Here is a 23,228-nt window from a genome sequence, read left to right as displayed (position 1 = left end):
CCCAAAACCACGAGTATGGGTTCATATAAAGCTCCACATTAAAGCTCTGACATCCTGAGAGATTAGCAGCGAGCAGACAAACCCCCTCCACGCTGATTTGTACCAGGTGGGAGGAGGAAAACTCAGAAGTCTCGCATCTTAGTAAGACATCTATGTTCCCCGAGTTCCCACACTCACACTGGAGTCTGACGTTGTAAGATCTTGCTTGGTGGAAGAGCGTAAGTGGATAAGACGAAGATATTCAAGCGAATTCAATTCTGAGTAGAAAATGGTTTTATTTCTTTTATCAAGATCAGACACCAACTGGGGTCGTTTTAAGTATCAGATCAAAACAGACGCGTGTGCAACTGTCCCCTTAAATGAAAAGCGCTTTCTACTTGTTGAAATTTGAGCACTTGATCATATTCTATCCTTTATATTTATTACATAGAATGAAATGAAAACAAAGGCAAAATAAGGGAATTAGAAAAAAACCCCATTCCAGTTGTTTTTGAGTAGCGACACGAAAAACACAATCAAACAACACACTCAAATCACACATCCCCAATCACAGCATTACAGAAAGATGTGCTCAGAGTTGGCAACTCAAACCTGCAGAGTGGACTAACATACAGCAGTCAAGTCCTGCATGGCACCACTGTTCAGGATGAACAGTTCAGTCCTGATTGGTTTACTTTTTCACACACATATATGTACATACACAAGTTGTTGTTTTTTTAAGGAGTGCTTTCCATGGTTTACACGATTACACCTGTGTCTTTCTCTGCAACGCACGAGATCAACTGTAGTGGTTAAAGCAGCAGCTATAATTTCAGTTACAGTCACGTCAGTAGAATAAACATCTTCACCCTGTTTCCCAAAGTTTGAAGCTACACCCCTAACATCGCAATAAATCTCAACGGGCAAATCATTAAAAGGAAAACGTTACATGTCGTCATTTCAAACCCAAAACCTTTTCATCTTTATCTACCGTCGAAGGCAAAAATAAATCTACAGTCTACAAAGTATCTTTTATTTACATGTAAGAAAAACGTAATCTTAACTAAAAATCGGTTATTACTGTCAAAAGGTGGCATTTATGGCGAGAGGCGAACTCAAAGTGCAGAGTCAGTGATTATGAATTAAGGGCAGAGATGAGGTACGGCAGGTTTTCTTGGCCACAATTAGGAGGCACCAAGGCTCCAAGGCAACAAGACATTAGGACTACGACGAGGGAAATGCAGAAATGTGGCAACGGGAAAAATATCAGACTGGTTACGTAGGTATTCATCCTGATGAGTGGGAATCTAAGAGGATCTTTGGGTCAGGCGTGTGGACAAAATGCGTGCTGGACTCGACACTGTCCGACGGTTCTGTTGCCGAAGGCCAAAGGGAGGAAGAGGAGGGGGAGTAGTGTCTTTGGATGGGTGAACAGAACCGCCTGCTGCTCAGTTTCCAGAGTAGAGATCCACAGTGCTGGAGCTGAGCCCACGGCTCTCCCTGAAATTACTGCCCCCTCGATTCTGGCAAGGAAACAACACAGGTTCAAGTGGAGCATTCAAAAATAAATAAATACAACAACAAAATGCAAATCTTTACAAAAACTGATCATCACCTGGAACGTTTCATCGCTAGATTTGTTCAGATAGTTCAAGGAAGAGGCTCGCTTCATACTGATGGACAAAGAAAACAAAGATTAGGCATTTGTTTCTTTGAGAGGAGAGCACACACACAAAACCAGGCCTGACCACGTTTGGGGAGTAAATGTCCAATAAACTGTGACCTGCTAATTAAATTCAGTGGAGAGAAATTGCACTAAGAACATATGTTGAAAGGTTTAATGTGGCTTATCATGTAAAGGGCTCTGTGGTGTCATTAAGACTAGAAAAGCCCTCTGAGAACTTGTAGAAGCAGTACATTTCTTTGGAATCATTTATAAAGTAAAACATCCATCACAAGAGAGGATTGCTTGAGTTATTACTTGGTGCTGCGAGGTTCAGGGGGTACGTTGCCCTGCAGTTTCTTCACCAGCATCTCGCTGCTGCGACGCAAAACATCCCTGAGCTTCCCCAGAGAGCCACTGCGATAGAGGGTTCCACTGCCATCCTGCAGACACACACAGATGCTCGTTAGCTCATCCACACTCCCCGCTGCAAACATGCCTGTTCTTATCATTAGCCAGTAATCATCAATTATCAAGATGCATGTTTGTGTTTCGCTTGAGTCGTGTAGCACATCACGACGCGTTCTAATCGGCTGCTCCCAGCCAAACGACGTGTTCGTGGTGCCTCACACAATTAAATTAGGTGTCACGGAGCTGGAAACATCTACCCAGAATCAGTCAACTTCCATTTACATGCAAATCTTTATAGCTTGATCCAAAGGTTGTGCTGAGTGCCATATATATATACAGTCATTATTAACACATGGCACATCTTCATTGAGACAATTAGCTTTTGCTGCTTTTCTTGACACCTCATATTCTCACTGTGCACTTATTACTTCACTCCCACACAGAGATCTGTCGTATCGTTGCTGGTTTGATTCATAAGGAAAACAAACATGAAACTTCATGTTGGAAGGAAATCGGCAACCTTGCAGTCTGATAAATTGAATAATCTGAAGTTCATTTTCAGCAGAAAGAAAGCAGAGATTGATTTTAAGAAGATATGTAACCATGGTTACACGAGTGGAGTAGATATGCAGTTTTAGGTTCCTGGGACTTGGTAACACAGCAAACATCTGATGATCTTCATACACAAACTGTGACACACTTCTACATAAGCCCAATAGAAACCAGCGTAACCAGTTTAATTTGTCGTATTTGCCTTAAACGAATAGCTTTATTTGTAAGATTTACTTAAATATGACAGTTTTATTTTGTCAGTAGCATACTAATAAAAATCCGGATGTTCTATTCAGACAAATTTTAAAATGACCTTAAAGTTAATTGCAATAATCCATCCATTCATTCATTTGTTAGATTCTCCTGTGCGTGTGTGTCTAAGTGTAATAGCAACCAACTTGTAAAGTGTCTGTTTTAATTTCTAATCAGCAAATACAACATGTACTTGTCTTGCTTTCCCAGTGTGTCCTTTTCTCCTTGAGGCGACTGCTGTTGTGATTTGGTGCAATATAAATAAAACGGAACTTTTTCTATAAAGTGGCTGTCACACTGCACTACTACAGGAGTACCAGCAGAGGGAGCTGTGTGTACAGATGCGATTTCTGTTGCTTGTTTGGCTCAGCAGCTGACATTAAAACCTCAAAGCAGGAGTGTGTGTGTCTGTTTGCATCAGAAGCAGAGAAAAGACAGACTTCACAAATGGAAAAACTTTATTTGAGAATACCAACAAGTGTCGATGCAATAACCTTCACAATGCAGAATGGTAATTATAATGCAATCCTACTTACTAAGTGCGTTATAGACTTTTCCATTTATGTTCTTTAGGAAACTGAAAGTCACACTACATATGTCGAGAACAGACAGTTCAATAAATAAGCATTCCACTAACACAACAATATTGCCATAATTATGTGATGGACAGTCTTTTATTATTTATTTATTTATTTTGTTCATAGTTGCATTAGAAGTATAGGTGTTCGCATGGGAAGGAATGAAGAATCAAGGCGAGTAGCATGATGAAAAGCCATATAGTGAATGCACTTGTCAACTATTAATACAGCCTACTATTACACTTCCAAGATGTTAAATCATTTACATTCAGTTAGTTAAACATCTGAAATAATGTTGATCTTGAGGAAACACTCGCACTGTACTCCTGGTGTCTAAAAACATGATTCACCGACTGTTTACTTGCAAACAACTGTGTGAGAAAAAGTCCATCAAACTGTGTTCAAAATACAGCATCCATAGCGGGCGCTGCGACTGTACCACCAAACATACACATGAATACACACTACAACTACTGTAGGATCCAGGTTTCTGTTGATTTACGATGCTATCCTCTACTGCTACACCAACAGATCAAGGCAATTGTGGGCATTTATGCCCATTTATTAAACTATATAGAGATCACTCAGGTGGCCAGTGTTTGTGCTAGTAGGTCTCTGCTATTGTGTGGGCTTCACAGTGTCAGCCAATGTTGCTAATTCCCTTTGTAAATGCACGTGACTGTAGAGCCTTTGCTAAAGCTTGAAACAGTCACACTGAAGCGAGTAAGCAGAAGCTGAAAAGAAATTACCATGGCGACACAACAGCTTGCTGTGATCTGGCTAATCTGCCGTCACGTTTTGGCCTCCATCCTGTTCCGGTCCCGTCACAGCGGGCAACGCAATGTTGACATACTACTGCCTTTATATTGAGCCACATAATAATAAAGTATTTAGAAAATGTAAACAATTTCATACAAAATAAACCAAAACAAATTAATAGCAAATATATCTATAAACACACAAAAAAAACAACCCCAAAACAAAATTGGCAACACTCCCTTTACTCTTCCCGCTGACTGTCAACGTGTCAAACTATACAGTACCATTCATTTTAAAACTTGTTAAGCATTTGATCGCAGGCGTTAGTTCAAACTGTCAAATACACACTGGCAAAAAACCCAAAAAGATACAATTATGGCTAAATACAGGCACCGGGTTGGATGCTAGCTTTGATGTTAGCTGTCATTTGTAGTGCTCAAGGCAAACAAATTTGGAGTGAGAACAATGCAGAGTAACCGTGGAAGTTCATTATCTGTAGCGCTTTATCTGGTTATGTGCTGGAGTGATGTCTGGAGCTATTCTGCCTTGTTTCAATAAATGGCTGCTCCTCTTATGAGCCAATAAATAAATCTGCTGTGCCCCTGTGGTAAAGACACACGGGTCTGAATAGAGGAAAAATGTGCGAGTTACTTCCTCACGTGGAAAGATTACACACAATGACTTTCTTTTTTTTTTTTTTTGTCTTTTTTGTGACAGAAAGAGTTGAAGTTCCGACATGGGGAAGGGGTGACGCAGGTTAGTGAGAGGGAAGGACAGGGAGAGAGAAAGTAAGGAGGAGAAAACAGAGCAGAGGTGAGAAGACCAAACGTCCCAGCAGCTGTCAGTTGAACAGGGGAGAGAGGTGACAACCAGGAGGGGGGCTTTCTGAGTCTCTGCCGCAGGAGAGGGGGGAGCATCAGGAATGGCAGAGGAGCTGTTGGACAGAGAAGGCCAGAGGGAATGACAACACACATCCTTTTGCTATTGTGTTGGGGAAGGAGAGAAGGATGGAGGAATAGTCTTGATGGCTTAGGCCTGATAAAAGAGAGAAACAGACAAAAAGAAAAAGAAAAAAAAGAAGGCACACATCGTAAGATTAAGAGCTCTGGGTTGGGCTTCCTACTCTAGACATCTACGCTTTGATAAATTACCCATGACTTGCACTAGATTCAGTAACTTCCTGCAGATTGGAGGCTGATTATTCTTTTTCTAAACCCTAATTTAGTAAACGGTAAATGATACGGGAGCATCAGGCTCCGATTCTCTCTGAAAGATTACATCTGTCTTAGATGCTACACTAGCAGGTAAGTGAAGCAGTAGGTGCTGGCTGCAGTCACCGTGACTCAGCTGTTTCTCTTTCCTCTTGGGGTACCAGAAAGGCTGAACTTGGCACACAGTGCCCAGCCGGTGACTGTGCACTGCAGACGTGAGACATCTGCAAGCAGCAGCACTGAAATGGGAATACTTCGATAACTATCACACTGATGGTGGGACATGAATAAACCTAAGTAGTATACATTTCACAGAAGCTGCATTTAAACACGATATTCCACCTACGTCCTCACCTGACTAACAAACTAATCTATTCTACTCATCGAGTACCTAAATACCAACCCACCCAAGCTTATTGTGTGGAGAGGGGGAGAGTACAATCCACTGAATGAGAAGAGCAAATTTGACTGACAGGCTGATTGGTTGTCATGGCAAGAGGAATCGACATGGAGGCACGTTATTGACAAACACAAGGGGGGGAAGGGGGATGAGAAAAAAAAAAAAAGTCAGAAGGTGAAATCTGGAAAACATGCAGCTAAAAAGGCAGCATATTAAAGCAGACCACTTACAGACACACAGGAAGTGGAATCATGCATTTTTTTTTTTTTTTTAAACAAGAGCCACACATACACGTCAGTAATTAACCAGTACACAAGCACAAACGCGCTGACAAGCTGTCGTCTCATGGTTATTTCCTAGACAAGCGCCACTTTAATAGCAAAACAGGAAGTGCTTTTTGAGACATCTGAAGCATGTAAACAACTTCCACAACGTTAATGACACAGCAGACTGAGTGCAGAAGAAAGAGGAGATGAGACTTTAAGCAAAGGTGAGTGACAGCTCTGAACCACATCACCACGCGGCAAGACACAAGTAGACTCTTTCCTACACTAATCTTTGAAAGACAATAACCATTTTAAGCTGTGTAAAACGAATGGATGGATGGAATTTGTTATAAATAAAAACAAAACTTGCTTAGTCAAAAAGCAGAAGTTAACATGACTAGAAAATAGTCAGAAAAAGCATGAGAATGTCATGAATATATTTTCTGTTTGAACTGAGTCAGTTTAACTCCTGCTGCTATAGCTACACGCTGGCTAATGAAATGCAGGCACACACAGACACACACAGACACACACAGACACCTCTGGATGCCAGGCCATGTTTCAAAGACAGACAGGTGCACGCTCAGATGCAGACACACATGCCGTTAACATTTGCTGCAGTGCGCTGTGAAGCAGTGTGGAGTAGCCGTGTTACGCTTATGAACATGTGCAGAGCAGCAGACATCAGGTTAAAGAAAAGACACTTCTCAACTAAGTGAAAACACACTGAACACATGACGTGCGTTAGTGTGTGTTGTTAAGGGGAGGGGAGGCCCAGCGGGCTGGCATTGCTGCATGCATGTTTGGACTGGGTTGGCGCAGCGGAGGGCGTGGCTGCACTTAAGTGAGGGGTGAGGCACAGGCTCAGATGAGGCATCCCTGCCAACGCTCTCATGCCTTATGCAAGTCTCATTATTTGGGGGTGAACTGCGCCCCAGCAACAGCGGTGCCAATTTGACTGCATAGAGCGCCATGTTTTATAGCCTATTTTCTCACTGTAAAAGGCCAAAAGTGCAGCTAACAGCCAGAGTGAACATTACAATAAGGCAGCAGGATGAACTCTTACATATCATCCACTCTGATTACTGAGCAGAGGGACAAGCAGAGGCACGAGCACCGACGATATCAGGAACCTTGTCAGTTGTGCTTAATGGCAGAAACATGACACATCCTATTAGAGATTTAGACAGGCTATATCTCTGAGCATATGAATGTTTAATGTGTTGCCAGGGTGCCACAGTCTAAACCTGTGCCTCATAGTTACTGCTTCACTTGTGCAAAAGCATCGCCAGAAAAATTGCCTTTATTAAAAAGGTTAACATGGAGTCCAAAACTGAGTTTTGATGCTGTCAAAATAAAGAGGGTGCAGCATGCCAAGACACTCAATCAGCGTTACACTTTGAACTTGCAGCTAAATCTCATGGTGGTATATTCACAGGGAGATGGTGGACTGGTACAGGTATAGCTCACTGGGTGGAGCCCAAATCGAGAACAGGCTTTTGAGTGGATAATCCACTAAATCAAAATAAAGTGTGCTTCAATGTGATGACTCGCATAATTACAAGGTCATCCAGGTGATTTGGTAAAGTCTGGACTCATTGAGGGCTTCCTGACGGGCTCTGAGCCAGCGGAGTCGCTGTCCTCACTGCACTAACCTAACAGAAAGGAACCCTCTCGGCTCTCCTTTTAAACATATAACACGTCTTTGTCCTTTATTCTGAGCATCCTGTACCAGTACACCCTCGCTGTGATATTACCAACACAGCCTCGTTTTTCCAGAGAGGCCAGCGGACACGTTGACTCAACCATAGTGGATTTGTACTCACCCCGTTCCACTCCACGCCCATACTCACTTCCTCGCCGGTCTCAGAGCCGCTCTCATACTTAACGCTGGCGAGACTGTCCCTGCTCTTCCGCCTGTCGCCCTCTGTATCTTTCAGGATCTCCACCACACGTGTCTGGTGGATTGGGTCGATGCCCTGATGGGTGCAACACACAGATGCAAGAAAAAAGAAACAAAAAACAAAACAAAAACAGTCAGAAGTAGCACTGATGTAGCCGTCAGCATGTCAATATTGGCAGGAGTAAAGTTAAATGGAGGAATTAAACGTGATTTCATGTTTCCTTTCCCCTATTAATGCTTTCAAAGCACTGGGACACGTTTTAAATGACTGTGAGATGGGAGTGATGTTAGGGGAGAGAAGTGGAGGCTCTAGTTAGAGACAAATCAACTTACTGTGTTGCTCTGGATCCATAGCAATGTAGGGAAAGGGAAAGAAATATCATGAGATTCACTGTGCTAACATGGGGAACATATTACTATTTTCACGTAGAAAACTATGCTGACCTGCTTGCGAGACCTCGCAGCGCACTCTTCCAGGGTCTCAGCAGCTTCTAGCTTGCCCTGGCGGCGGTACAGAGCCCCCAGGTTCCTCAAGGTGGTGTTTACTGTAGGGCTGGATGCACAGACAAGTTTCGTTATTTGAATCTGAACAAAGCAAATAAAGTAAGTTACATAAGTTACACAAGTCTAAAAATAATAATATTTTTACAAAAAAAAAAAGCTTCCGATACAAGTTAGTGACATACAAAGCAAATTAAATAATTAATTTCTGCCTTTGTCACGTGACCATGTTGTATAAAACACTCTTATCAGTCTCCGCCTCACCTATTGACTTTGCAGGCCTTGTACCAGCCTCCGTACTCTCCGTATGGAGTATTGTCTCTGTGCCTGCCCTGGAAGTAAATAAGAGAGAAGAGGAAGAAAAACGTGAAGGGGTGTGGTTCAAATGAATGAGCAATATTGTGTTCCTGTGTTTATGTTTAACTATCATTTAACTTCCGGGGATTAGTTCAAGGATTGCATTTCTATTATGACGAAGTGGCATGCTTTCCTCATTTCTCAGCCTTGTGTTAGAAAAGCGGTTTGAAACAAGTTTTGTTTGTTTAGCTTTTGCTCAAATTCACGCGAGGACGGTTACAGAGAGCCGCTCACCTTGCTCTCCTCCCTTTCCTCGGCGTGCATCCAGATGGGCTTGTTGTCAGCTGCAGACAGACAGGAGAGATGGTGTATGCGTTGGGATTTTAAATAATTAGCCTCATGCCTGGAAAAGTGAAATCAGCTACATGTGGTGGAAGAGTGAACGTGTGTCGCTTTGGCTAAAGAGTGAATCTGGAAACATGTGACTGAGCCATTTCAGAAGGAGGCAGAGCTGCGAAGGGGTAAAGGAATTATTAAGTATTCAAGTGCTGTACCGCCACCAGTGGGTCGAAAATGAATGTGGGTTCAACGGGTTATTCCAGTTACTACCATAATGGATTTTATAACATTTCTGAGGCTTCATATTTTTCCAAGTATTCACCAGAATCCATCTAAGATTTTAGACTGATGGCACAGTAGATCTGACCAAGCATTAAAAAAGTCAAGCATTATTTTAACTATTTAAGCCAACAGAAATGAGAGACTTAACAGGAAGTGAGGTCATGACTCTGAGGAAAGTCTAGCACCCATCTTGCTGACACCCTGGGACAGTTACTTATACCTCTGTGCATGTGCGAGCACATCAAATATTGGGCTGATTCGGGTTTCCAGGTCAGGTGGTGTAAAGAAGGGAATTTATTTATGACATTTTGTTTGCAAACTTGCAACTCATTTAAAAGATCATTACTGGTTTAGGCAAACATCTGCACCTGCTTGATGTGCTGGTGGTTTAGTAATAGAGTACGAGTGTAACAGCTTTAATAAATTTACTGCAGATTCGTCCCCAAACAAATTACAGACAGTACAAAAGCACCATTAAAATTGTTTTTAATGGTGTAGAGAGGAAGACGATACTACTGTTGAGGTAATAAAGACAAAGAAGATAAAACATGATTATTGCATAAAGTGCTGCCACCTTAAGAAGAAAGAATATTTATGGTTAACTGTTGCTGCTTCAAGTTGCGTCACCTTAACCTTCAAAGCACTTTAGTATTAAAAAAAGAAAAGAAAAGAAGAAAAAAAAAATCTTACAATATTATCAAGGTAAGTGACACACAAAGAATAAACCTCTCTGAAAAAGTTGGATGTTTTTGTCAAAAGCCGTCAGAGCGCTGCTTTGTGCCAAGTGACTTTTATTCCTTTTTCAAAGCAGTCAGTCTAATCCATGGAGGAAAGCCAACAAAAAAGCTTACTTTAAACCAAAAGAGAAGAAAATTGCAAGAGTTCATCTTTCAAAGCAAACTCTTTATTTCTTCAGAAAGATCGAGTCCTCTGAATGGTGAAGCTTGGTACCGTGCTTAGACACAAGTCCACTTTTTAACCACCTGTCCATCACTGCTCGCTGGTGTGGCACAAACAGTGGATGGATAAGAAAAGTGAAAAACAACAACAAAATGATGCTGAATTACTGAGCTGCAGTTCTCCTGAGATCATTTTATAGTCATTCACTGGTAAGAATAAAAATTCTCATTTGTACTAATATAATTAAACATTTACTGCTATACATGCACGCTCCAGTAGCCATTATATGACCTTACCATCAACAGATCCAAATTCTTTCTCATGAGCACGAGTCAGGATCTCTTTGTAGAGAATCTCAGCCTCCTTGTATTTCCCCTGTTTGAGAAAGCAGGATGCCTGAAGAACAAAGAGGTAAAAGGGGATTTTAGTGTTGAACCAAACGGGCTTACTGGATCAGATTTTGCCTCCCTCGCTGTACATAAATTCTCTCCATCATCAGTGAGGCAGTGCGGACATAAGTGAAAAGGAAAGCCTTGAAGATGCAGCAGAACAGCAGATAAAAGACTACTAACCTTGTGCTCTTTAAGCAATGCTAAGTGACACGAAACAGTTCTTTAAACACCTTTTGAGGTGACAAATCTTATGCTGCAAGAGTAAATTGATTGCTAACTTTTATAAAAATCTTGTGTTGAAGTAAGTCGTGCCCTTTTGAAAGAAAAAGGGAGGGGGGAAAAAAACAAAAACAAAAAAACAGTTGAGTTTAAAAGACATTTCAAGTGGAATCTTTGCAGGCTGGCACCAATATACAAGCTCAACACCTCCGCAGAGACCAAGGCTGACAGAACAAATGATCGAGTCTGTTGGCAACCAAAGAAAACTCTGCCTGCGTTTACCTCGTTACACTCACAGCTCAACAGAGACTGCAGTTCTTATCAACAAGTACAGCATTAGAAGTGAAAGGTTTGAAAGAAAGACGAGAAAAAGGACCATGCGAGTGGATTTCCTGTCAACTTCTCGCTCACCAGGTTGTTCTTGGTTTTGGCCACATTTGGATCATCTGGGCCCAGCCTGGACTCGTAGATCTCCAGGGCACGACAGTAGTAATATTCCACCTCCTCATATTTGCCCTGATTCTGACACAGCAGGGCCAGGTTGTTCAGCTGTTTGGCCACATCTGGGTGGTCCTTCCCCAGGACCTGATGGATATCAGAAAAGTATATGTTCAGGTTGTCTTTCTGCCTCAGTGCATCTCTCCTTTCTATAGCTCCAAATCCTGTTGCTGCTTTCACCAGGCAGCACGTCAGCCTGCTGCAGGCACTCAGGAGATCTAATAAAAGGCTGGCCGATCAATAGCGAGGCTACAGAACAGAGCTTTCGGGCAAAGAGAGACTCTTTGTACCATGCTGAGCTCGGTAGTTTTGTCATGTCTCCTATCCATCTCCTTCCTCGCTCCCCCAACGCCTGCTATCCATTTTCAGCTGCGCTCTCAATTAAACCCTAATTCCCTGCTGACAAAGGAATGGCCCCCAGTGGAAACTTCACAGACAATTTAAGAAAATCATTTGCTCTTTTTCCTATTTATAGTAGCTGGTATTACACTAGCTTTGACTGACATTTTGGAAATGTTACCACTGTTAATTACTTTATAACAATGGGCTAATTGTTCACTGGTTTAGCCTTGAGATGAGACCTCGATAGCAGTGCCCTGCTGGTGCAATCCAGGGATATGGCCTACCTTTTCTCTGATCTCTAGAGCTCTCTTACACAGAGGCTCGGCCTCCTTGTACTTCCCTCTCTTTCCATACAGCACGGCCAAGTTATTCAGGGTGGCAGCAACCTGGAAAAAATAAAAACCAGAATGACTGTACTGGCAGGTTAGATTTCAAAATTCACTGTTTTCAAGGAATTATCATAGTCCGAAAATGTATGCTGTTCAGTGTTCTCAGAAAAACCTAGATAGTAAGTGCCTTGTGACAAACTGCAAAGGCCACAGTGCAGCTGAGCTTTACAGGCTTCCTTTAGGCTTTGTGGGGAGTTTTAGTGCTTCGGTGTTAGTAGTCTTACACATCTGTGCACAAAAAGGAAACGGTGTCTTTTAACGTTTCCCTTTTGGTTGCTGTATTAAAACTGCAAGGATTCAATGGTTAATGCCGGATGTACAGGCAGACACTGAACACTGATGACTGATCTCTTCAAGCCTGCAGGCACATGGTCAGAAATCCATACTTTAATAGTCGGAAAAATCTATACAGGCTGATTGAGTAGGACAGTAAAAAAGAATATTGCCTTCCTATTGAGTCTTTGGGAGTTATGAACAAACAAAAGATAACTAATCTGATCTGTCTAAACATGGATGAGTCCATATGAAGATATGGTAGCCATGGCAACCGTGAAGTCTTACAGCAGGATGGTCCTTGCCCAGGGTTTTCTCACGGATGGATAGAGCGTCGTTGAGCAGATGGGCTGCCTCTTTGTATTTATTCTGATCCCTGTGCAAAGGAGAAACAGAGAACACCATGTGTAGCTCAACAAATAAAACAGGATACACGGCACCGAAAAGCCAAACACAGTATGTTTTCTAACCTATACACCAAAGCCAAGATATTGAGCATGGTGGCCACATCAGGGTGATCATGCCCCGAGGTCTTCTCCAGGTCCTCCAAAGCTTGCTTGCACAGGGGCACGGCCACCTCGTACCTGCCCTGAGAGGCATACTGGATGACCAGGTTGTGCAAGGTTCTCAGACGTGCTGGGATCTCATAGCCTCCCTGCTGGGCTGCGACCACGGCTGCACTGTTATGTTGGTGCTGCACTGTGGGGGACAAAGGAAACGTGCAAAATCAAAAGGTCAGATTGGCTCTAGTGAGTAGAAAACTGTAACACACACCACTGTCCTGGAATAAGGTAGCCAGGTTATTTTACACCGAGATCATGCATGACACAATTTATTCAATATTATCCCGACAGCAAACCAAGAAAGACAGCTCTCTCTTATTCAGATAATCAGATGAGTCATTGTTGCCGTTTGTTCTTACTTCCTTGGCCGTGCTCCTCCTCATCATTGGGGAAGAGGTCATCCAGGGAGTCCTTTGGTGTTTCTCTGTCTTTCTCCTCCTGCTGAGAGGATGAAAAACCTGCCAGTCAGACTCTCTAACGAACAACAGGTATAATTCAAGAGTTGCCTTTATCAGACATGTGAAATGTGTGTTAACGTCTAACAGGGAGAGATGAGGCGAGCCTGTTATTTAGAAAAGTGAAGATTTCATTTACCATCATCCTTAATAATACATCACAAGGAGTAAATTTCAAAGATGAACAAAACAAATTATTTTAACAAATACAAAAATGGTAATAATCATCATCATAAACAATTAGGATGGGAACATTAAACAGACTATTCAAGAATTATTTCCCCTTGAAAGGATAAATGAGATCTTAAGGATAAACTGCACTCATCCGTCTTCACTAAAAGATTTCTTTAATGTGGAAAATGGAAGACAAGAACTTTCCGGCTCTGGCTGGATGGGCCCCTGCTGAGCTAAGCAGTTAGAGGCTGTAATAGCCTGCATCCACTATCTGTGACTAACAATATGGTAAGAAAATAGATATTCCCCCTGTCCTATTTATTAAAAAAAAAAAAAAAAAAAAAAAAAATGACAAAGGATGAACTGAAGCTCTGCCATCACGTAATGTCGCATACTGCTGTTTCTGATGTCATTTAAGAGAAAAAAAAAAAAAAAAAAAAAAAAAGCAGGTGGTCAGTATAAGTGAGAATCATGCCCTAGTTTGGCATGCTCTGTTGGGAGCAAAGTGGTCTTTCTGACAACGCTTTTAATGGATTAGATTTTTCTATGTGGATCAGGAACTTTCACACTATACTGAAGCAGCTTTCTGAACCGTAAGTATAGTTAACTGTAAACTTGAAGGAAGTTCCTGCTATTATTCTGGGATGAGATTCCTGTGGATTGCAACAGGGCCTACAATTGAACCTTGGGGAACTCCCATGTATTCCTTTCCTTTCTTACTAGCTCTCAACTAGAACTTTGAACTTTGAATGCTGTTGGCCACAAATTTAAAATCCAGGCTGCTTTTCGTTGTTATACCTCCGTTCACGTTGTTTGTATTTCTTGTGCGCAAGCAATCTTTCCTCAAGCTGTACTTCAGACGTTTCATGACGCAAATAACTGCAAACTTGCCAGCTAACATGCGTGCGGTCACGCCAAGACACAAAAATGCTCACAGACATACCCGCACTCAAAGAGCACGCAGCTATAAATCATTTAAAGCACTAGTCTTCTCTGAGAAATGCTTTGGATAAAAACAGCCCACCTGAGTCCAGCAGCACATAGATCAATCACGTATCACAAGAAAGTCAAGGAAAGAGTGGGATAACAGAAAGGGGAGAAGGGGGAGTGGTGGCGGGGGTTCTCAGCACTGGGTACCCTGGGGCGTAGCTCCCTTGTTGGGAGCAGGCTCTTGCATGTGGGAGAGATGTTATATAAAATGGTCCTGATGCACCCTGAGAATCCATGCTTGCATTTAATGATACAGGATTTTAAAGTGCAAGCTATCAATGCACACAATGCACTTTGCATCAGACAGTTAAACCAGTGTGTTTACGCATAAATACACACTGAGCTGTGCCAAGGAGAGTGTTAAAGTGCCCATATTATGATTTTTGTATTTATTATATAGGGTTTTTTTTTGTGCATGTAGCAAATTGTTTGCAAAGTTACAAATCCGTGCTTCTCCTGTGGGCAACCAATGCCTCGGTCAGAGCAAGCTAACTGAGAGGAGACTAAAAGATGTAAAAAAGCAACAAAAACAAAACAGTACGATGATGATCTGTGTTGTTGTTTTTTTTAAATTATGAACCACTAAAAAAAGCACAATAGTGGTACTGTAAGGCATGAGAATCTCAGCTCCCTTCCTGACTACAACACCTTGTTTTTTCCCCTTCATCTTGTCAGGGAGAAAGAGGGAATGAGGATAAGATAAGGCCAGGCTATCTGCTTGGGTTGCCCTCCATTTGAAAGGGGCAATGTAGCAGTATGTAGAATAGGAAGGGAAAAAAGAAGGCCTATCATAAAACAAGCTTGTTTCAGGTTAGTGAAGGGCGCTCTGTGACAACAAGCAGTAAAAAGAGGAAGGCTAAGAGAAAAAAAAAGAAAAAAAAAAATAGAAAGGAGAAAAAGAAAAAAAAAAGAAGAAAAAAAAAAAAAAATAGATTTATCCTTGACACCAGATCAATGAGGACCACACCAGAATGGCTGATTCCAGGAAGGAATGCAAAGTTTTCTTGTTTTAACGAAAACAGTGAGTTTTTTTTCCTTGCGGCCAATTATGCTGACAGTCTCGTGTCCTTCAGAGTTATATCAGCAACTACAAGAAAAACTAAAGTCTTTTTCCATTTCCCTTCTTATGCTAAATCCAACTTGAATCTATTTAGCTGAAAATGTTCCAGTTAAGAACATAAATAAGGACGAATATATTTCCTACATGCCTCTTGCAATACAGACCATATACACACAAAAATCAGTTCTCTTCAATGTACCAATCTAATCCCACATTAAGGCCTATAATCTTTGTATAATCATTACTTACAGTGGGTGAGACATCTTCATCGTATTTTTTGAGCTGGTTCATGAACTCCAGGTGCTTCTTCTCCTCTTCCAGCTGGGCCACGCTCTGTTCACTCTTCTGCAGCTTCTGCTGGGTGTTGGCCAGCTCATCCCGCAACCACTGGTTCTCCTGGCAAAGCCTCCTCACCTGTGCGCGCAGCTTCTGCTTTTCCGACTCCACCGCGTTCAAGTGGTTGGACAGGGCCATCATCACCTGGGACAGAGACAACATTGAAGAGCAGCGATATTTATCAAGGACAAAATGTTACGGTGACAGGGCGGCAGAGTATAAACTGGGTCTGAATTTCAGTGAATCATGATCACAGCACAGGCTCAGTATAGAATGAGGAAGCTGTGAGGAAGCAGGAACAACCAAAGAAGATAATAAAACAAATCTACCACTTTAGAAACCCTTCTGTTTGTCTGACAACACACAAATTTTTCTTTCACTCATATCATCAGTGTGGTTAAACTGAATCTCCTCTTTAGGTTCAAACATACAATTCTGTAAATCCTTGTAACTTCTCAGTCATACCTGTGCTTCTCCCAAGCCCAATTCAATCATCTCCACTGACTTGCGGAGAAGATTGGACTTCTCGTGCACCAGGTTGGCCTCTTCATCCTTCTTTAGGCACTTGATGGTCTCCAGGAGGCTGTGAAGGATGGAGTTATGCTCGTTCTTCAGGGCCTCGAGACCCTGGATCACGAGCTTTGTGTTCGAGATGATCTCCTCCTGAGAAAGCTTCTCCAGCTTCTCTTCCCGTGGGTACACCATGGTGGACATCTTTTTAGCTCAGGGAAACCTGTAAAAGATTGGAGGAAAAGCCTGAGACACTGTAGGAAAATTCCAGCAGCAGCTGTAACAATTTCATAATGATGTGTCAAACATACAGCTGTGCTTGCTTAACACAGAACAGAACCTAAGAGCACAGCTAATTTGGCTCAGCTCACTGCAAATGTCAAAACACGTCTCAGTACAGTTCCTCTCTTTAACCAAATGCATCTTTAGTTTTTAATGATCATTTACACAATTAGCACTTAAGGCATTCTCTGATTATGTATGTTCCTAATTCTGACAAATGCTACTCTGCTAATAAGATCACAACCTCATCCTGCAGCAAGGTGATGGCAATAAAAGGGGAAATGAATGCATGTTTATTGCTACAGCTCAGATTAGAGATTCAAATTTCATAAGAGAAGTACGTCAGCAGTTGTATAAGCACACAAATTGAGCACAAACAGAAAGAAAGAAGGGTGGCTACATAAAACATAACATATATATATATTATATTGCCTAGCTGAGAGCCATGGGACACATCATGCTGATGGAGCGACTGCTGGGACTTGGCACCTATAATAAGCTCAGGCTGGGAGCAGGGCTGCAGCTCGCTGTGTAACACAGGGCACACAGCTTCTGCAGTATGGTTTCTCTCTGGTGCCAGCACCCAAACAGAGGCCAGCCATGCTTGGTGCATGATTCACTGGCGACTGAAGGAGAGAATGATGTAGCAAAAGCTTCAGCAGCACAGCAGCTGGCCAACTCGACAGATTTTAAAAACACCTCTGCGAGTTAGTAATGTGATGGTCGTTTTTAGAAATGTCAGCCCTCGGGCGAGTCCATGGAACACTTTACCTAAATAACATAAAGATAACTTATGACTCAATGAGCCACATCACTACTGGCTACATCATGCAAATGTCAGTGCAAAACGCAGCCCTGCCCTTCCAGCTGGGGTGCAGCCAGTGTTGGAACTACTGCATTCTGCGTTTTAACAGCACTGAGGAGAAATAGTTAAGGAAAAACGGGAGCTTGCAGTAACAAAAACACCAGCTGAGACCCATCCGCAGTAAAAAATAAATAAATAAAAATACACCATTAGTGAGCCACTCCCTTCTTTACCACTTCCAATTGTCTTTTAAAGCAGCAGAGAAAATAAACAGACTAAAAACAGGCCCAAAGAACTGCAGTGAAGAGCTCTTTATTTTGTATTGTGACAACAGGAAGCATGATGGCGGGGGCGTATTTGGCTTAATTCAGGCACAACCATTAATGAGTTATCAAGATAGTTGCTGATTAATTTCTCTTGGTGGACTAACTGCTGCTTTCTTATGTCCTTAAACCTCCTGTAAAGATGACTTTATCTGCTTGCATATTCTCAGAGGACTTTGACTCAGCTTTAAATCAAACATGGTAAACAAACCCAGCTGGTTTACAGCTAGTTTTGGGCAATCATGTCCCTCCTGTGCATGTCACATCATGTAACCGCAGCTGGGCTCTGTCATGAGGGTGTTATTCATTATACTAATATGTACCACGCCGAACAGCCAGCCAGGGGCCAGCTGCTGTACTTGCCTAGTGGACAACTGAATGCCAATGAGCCTGTGGAAAGCAACAAAATAAGCAACTGCTGGGGTCTCCGGCTGGGCAGGACAGCAGCAGGGGCCGATAAGAGATGGGTGACCTAAAACTATTTTATATGTTATGGGGGGGACACAGAACGGTCTTAATTCTCCCCACCACCCATTTTTCTCTAATTAAAACCTTTGCTATCCTCATGAATCCGACAGATTAAATTAATTTGCGAATTCAAAACATACCAAAAAAAAAAAAAAAAAAAAGCAAAATTTTCTGTTTTGTGACAAATTTATCTCTAGGGAGAGAAATGACTGAACTCTCTGCACAGCCCAGGTAAAGCATGAAGCCATTTGTTTAAGCTGTTAAAACACTTCAACAATGGTATTTAGCAATGCTGAGCTTATTAGCTATGGTACCACGAGGGGAGCACGCTCGACTTCATATATAACCACCCCCTCTATACTTATTCTAATCGGGGAGCAGTACAATGGAAAATTCAAAGAGACAGCCAACCTCTTAAGAGAAGCCCCCTTTTCTATCCCAAACTGACTGAACTCTAATTAAAAGTACAAAAGCAATCCTACAGAAATATTAACTCTGTAGTGTTGTATTTGGTGCTGGCTTAGAACTGCTTTCACAATATACATTATATAATTATATAATACATTATATAATATGCATTATAAAATCTAATAATAAGCCGTTAGAAGATAAGGGTTTTAGAAGGCGAAAGCAAACATGAAAGCGAACAGAAAAGACTCAAAAGAAAACAAAAACAAAAGAAAAACCCTCACTCAGTTCCATGAAACTCAAATGCCAAAAACAAATCAACTAGAACTTCTATTTGCACGATCAACAGAGATGCCAAAGGACTGAGGCTTCATTAAAGCCAAAGCAAATATTGCAGAGACCCTTACTTTGCATGAAGGCGTGTCAGACAGCTTTATATTTTTCATCTGTGCCTGCAGTCGTTTGAAAGTCTGGCTGTGAGACGCCTCACTCCTGCGAGCACGATATGAAATGTTTTCTTTGAAAGATCAACACTGCTCGCAGATCAAACAGCTTATTACCCTGTAGAGCTCCTCCGACTCAGCTGTTTAACACCTGTATGGATGAAAGCCGGGTCTACAAGAGAAGTGCTTTCATGTGAGCCAGCATCTTTACTTTTAATAAAGCACTCCAATTAGGGAGTTTCTTTCCTCAGACGGCTCGAGTTAATATTTCCCCAAGTGTTTAAAGAGGTATATGAGAAGTCCAGCAGTCCTGTTGTTCTCTGCCCTTGGATTAATCTTTAACATTTACTTTGTTTTATGAGATCATGTGGGAGGGAAATCGCTGATATCATCAAATGGAAACACAAAAATGCAGTATGCTAGCAAAATAAATGAAAGACAACACATCTAGTTTATGACCTCTTATACCAACAAAAAGGCCAACGGTGCTTTTACGTGCCCTCGTGATGCACACGTTACTGTGCGCAGCAGTATACATTCACTCGATGCAGGCTTCAATACAAGTGACCTCATCATTGGGTTCAAGAATAATGAGGGTCAAGTATGACCGAAGGTTCTCCAGCTTAAGTCAGGTTGCTAGAAAATGCATACCAGGAAAGCATTTTGAACAAAACTGCCAGCCCACAGCTACATGACCTGCCATTTCAATAAGCACACGACACGCATTGCTTTAACAGACGTTCATCTCGCTCCATGGTAAAGCAGATGGAGTTTTTAAGGAAATGTAGCTTTACAAAAACTGAGGTGGAATATATAGAGGAATAATAGAGCGATGCATGACAAAGTCATTAAACAAAGCGACAAATAGCTGCTAAAGGCTAAAAGCCATTCATCATATTTTCTGCTGCTACAGCTTGTACCAGAAAACAAACCTGGGTTTCAGAAGCAGAGCAGAACCTCACAGTTTGGCACGGGGAAAAGCTGGTGAAATAATGTCCTCCTCCTTGAGGAAAAGCGCTACACACCAGCAAACGGCATCATAAACCTGCCCTCCTAATCCAAAGAGAGATCCTTTGTTTTGTTTTTTTAAAACAAACAAACACAAAATAACACAATAAACGTTCAGTGTGAAAATGAAGCGAATGGAAATGAAGCTGGACAGTAATGAGAGTGACGAATGCTAATTTTGGTGAGGATGAGGACGAGGAGCTGCCTGCGGGATGATGTGACCTTCCCCAGTGCTTCGTCAGAACAACCAGCATCAGCTTGGGTGCACGTCGGGAGACGGGCCCGCCCACAGAGGGACAAAAACAGAGGAGTGCAGAGGAGCAGGTCAGATGGGGGAGGGAGTCATCCCGATCTAGAGCCTGCTCCTCTCCTCTATACTCATCACACACAAAGGAAGAGACCTAATGAGGCACAACAGAACAGCCTCAGTGACACAGGCTCAAAATGGTCTGGCATCCTAGGAGCTCTTATATCAATACTGAGCTTATTTACATATAATACTCATCATGGCACTAAGAATGAAATGCCTCATATACCGTTTACCTTCAGCACGTCAGAAAATATTTACACTGCCATGATACGTCACTCACACAGTCGCCTCGCCCGAGCGATGTTCATAGGCTGACTCGTGCAGCAGGGGTGTGCAGTTGAGCACTGGATGGTTTGAATACTATGATTAAAGAAAATCATAATTCACAAACTCCAGGATCTCAACAGATGTGATGTGTGGACTTTAAACTGTGACTCACACCAGTTACACTCATATGTACAGACGCAGCCTAAAAATAATCTGAAAAATATAAACAGAATAGGCACGATTTAGCTCTTGTTACCCAACTTGGACCGGGAAGACAAGTTAGATGAGTCATTCTTGAAGAAGGCTCAAAGGTCATACAACTGCAATTACAGCACTTCCCACCACGAGGCCAGTATGAGAGCAGGGAACAATGTATTGAATGAAATACAATTTAAACAGAGGTCGGCGTACTCCATATTGACTGGCTCACTCCCCTCTAACCGGTGGAAATCTGGGCCTCGTACCTTCATCCAGAAGCTACAGCCTTCATTCGTCTCCATCTCCCGGGATGCCTTAAGATTCACATTATTACTTTACTTCTCGGCCAACACCATCCTCACTCCGTCTCTTTTCTTCTAACCCATCTATCATCACTACCGTCACTTGTGAAGGTAGTGCTTTCCCCCCCACTGAGATCACAACAGTGGATTAACGCAATAACAACTGGCATAAATGTGGACGCTCTGCTACCAACTTTAATTTCGTAGTCATTTTGTTTTGTCTGTGAGGCAGGGTTAAAAACTCTCATCTTAAGATAATAATCTAGTCTTCTTTAAAATTGTCTGTGTTTAGTTGTAAACAATCCTACTAGCCTACCCTTTTTGAGAAAGGGTGTGATGCATACTGGGAGAGGAAATGGGGGGAAAACGGCAGAGAGGAGTCAGCAACTTCCTAGCCAAGCCAGTGGGAGAAACCAAAGCCATCTCCCAAGGGGACGCCTTTCCTGTCCACTTGGTGAAGTTTGACACCACCGGATTAATAATCCTTATTTCCTGCACAATAAAACAGCAATCCAACACAGTGTCGGTATCACTGTGAGAGACACAAAGGAGAGCCAGCCAACCCAGAGGGTGTGGCAGGGCCTGGAAACAACCAGCAGGGAGGTGCCACTGACTGTCCTCAGTCATCCATCACTACACAAAACCAGCAGCTGGAGGGCTGCTTCCCACTAATGGCTGTCTGACAAATGAATATGCCTGCGTATTGCTAGGAAAAAAGAAGAGATGTTCACTTCAGCATCGTACCATGCCGAGGAGTATTATTCAGGAAAATCAGACACCTGTGACGAGATCGCAGTTCCCCACAAACAAGCCGAGAAGATAATGACGGGAAACAGCTGAAAACAGAGGCGCCATCCTAAAGTCGTGGTAGTTACATGTTAATAGCACTGCACTGCCGCTAATGTGGACAGAAAGCTCTGTGTACATTTTGACATCACTTCAAAGCGCAAAACACACCAGGTAATCTGACATCTGACGCTTTTCTAGAATAACACAATTTCATATAGCTTTAGCCATCCATGACATTTTCTTCTTTCACCTACCAATTTCGTTATGATCTCTAGGGTCACACTTGAATTTTGATGGGTTTACCGTGGGTTTTTTAATGATCGAAGACTCTTTAGTTTTGAAAGCTCTTACTGCCCGATCTGTGTAGAGCTCCGCTCAGCGCCCAGCTAGCTCTCAGCTAGCCAGCGATAGCGTCACCACTCCCCGGCTAAATGTCGCAAGTTCATCCTTTTCAAAGCGCAGAGCTGCTCATTTCTATACGCAGCATCTAAAATCCATGCTCCCGAAGCACACAACCGCACACAAGCTCACACAACACTAACGTTTCACGGAGGAAATACAGCTTTTCACTTACCGAGAGCTGGGACTGACGGCTAGCTCAGCCCCTTTAAATCCAAAATGTCTCCGACACGGCAGCTACCCAGAAGCCTCTGCGACTGGCCAGACCGAGAGTGACGTCATGCTTACTTTTCGTCACTTTTCGTCAATCTATCTAATACATAACAAGATAGGGTCACCCATATAACCCCAGAACAACAAATGGACATAAGTGTGGTTTGTTCGGCTTAATTTTTTTACTTACAAAGAAATCCCAGTACGCTATGAAAGCCCATAAATGACTCTACAGCAGAATTCAAATTAGGATGTAGCGCCACCTGGTGGATATGAGTATTTAAACTGTAGCAGTTTGGAAACATTTTCTAGTATATTTTTGGTCAGATGATGAAGCTGAAAATATGAATTTGTTGAGGAAAAAGACACACAGACAGACAAATAGGTCTCTTTCAATCACAGTATGAAGGATATTGAACACTAGATAGAAATATGTGCGTTGTCAGGCTGGATGAATAGTTCATTTCCCAAGCTTTTACAATAGAATAAAATAGAATAGCCCTTTATTGTCATTGTACA

At 42.3% G+C, this 23,228-nt stretch overlaps 1 protein-coding gene across 4 annotated transcripts; it reads right to left on the bottom strand.

Annotated features, from left to right (window-relative positions):
• Positions 1-420: 420 nt before the first annotated feature.
• On the bottom strand, positions 421-22,715 carry klc1b (kinesin light chain 1b). Of its 4 annotated transcripts, none has more exons than XM_085368848.1 (16): positions 22,672-22,715; positions 16,450-16,717; positions 15,898-16,128; positions 13,329-13,410; positions 12,877-13,105; positions 12,695-12,782; positions 12,029-12,130; positions 11,316-11,489; positions 10,590-10,689; positions 9,067-9,116; positions 8,740-8,807; positions 8,419-8,527; positions 7,898-8,050; positions 1,961-2,085; positions 1,595-1,652; positions 421-1,502 (listed from the first exon to the last, which is right to left on the bottom strand). In XM_085368848.1, exons 2-16 carry the CDS (start codon positions 16,696-16,698, stop codon positions 1,428-1,430), a joined length of 1,893 nt encoding a protein of 630 aa, XP_085224974.1. In that variant the 5' UTR covers positions 16,699-16,717; positions 22,672-22,715; the 3' UTR covers positions 421-1,427. The 4 variants fall into 4 exon arrangements, with proteins under 4 accessions (XP_085224974.1, XP_085224975.1, XP_085224978.1 ...); XM_085368849.1 differs by having other exon boundaries at positions 13,329-13,407; XM_085368852.1 differs by lacking the exons at positions 421-1,502; positions 1,595-1,652; positions 1,961-2,085 and adding an exon at positions 2,632-5,229 and having other exon boundaries at positions 7,925-8,050; positions 8,410-8,527.
• Positions 22,716-23,228: the final 513 nt, after the last annotated feature.

Source organism: Diplotaxodon limnothrissa, linkage group LG13, assembly GCF_057381915.1.
Source record: "Diplotaxodon limnothrissa isolate DT_005_m linkage group LG13, D_limnothrissa_male_GT1.1, whole genome shotgun sequence".
Lineage (NCBI taxonomy): Eukaryota > Metazoa > Chordata > Actinopteri > Cichliformes > Cichlidae > Diplotaxodon > Diplotaxodon limnothrissa.
The sequence above is the reverse complement of the archived record's forward strand: the minus strand, read 5'-3'. Positions and strand labels throughout refer to the sequence as shown.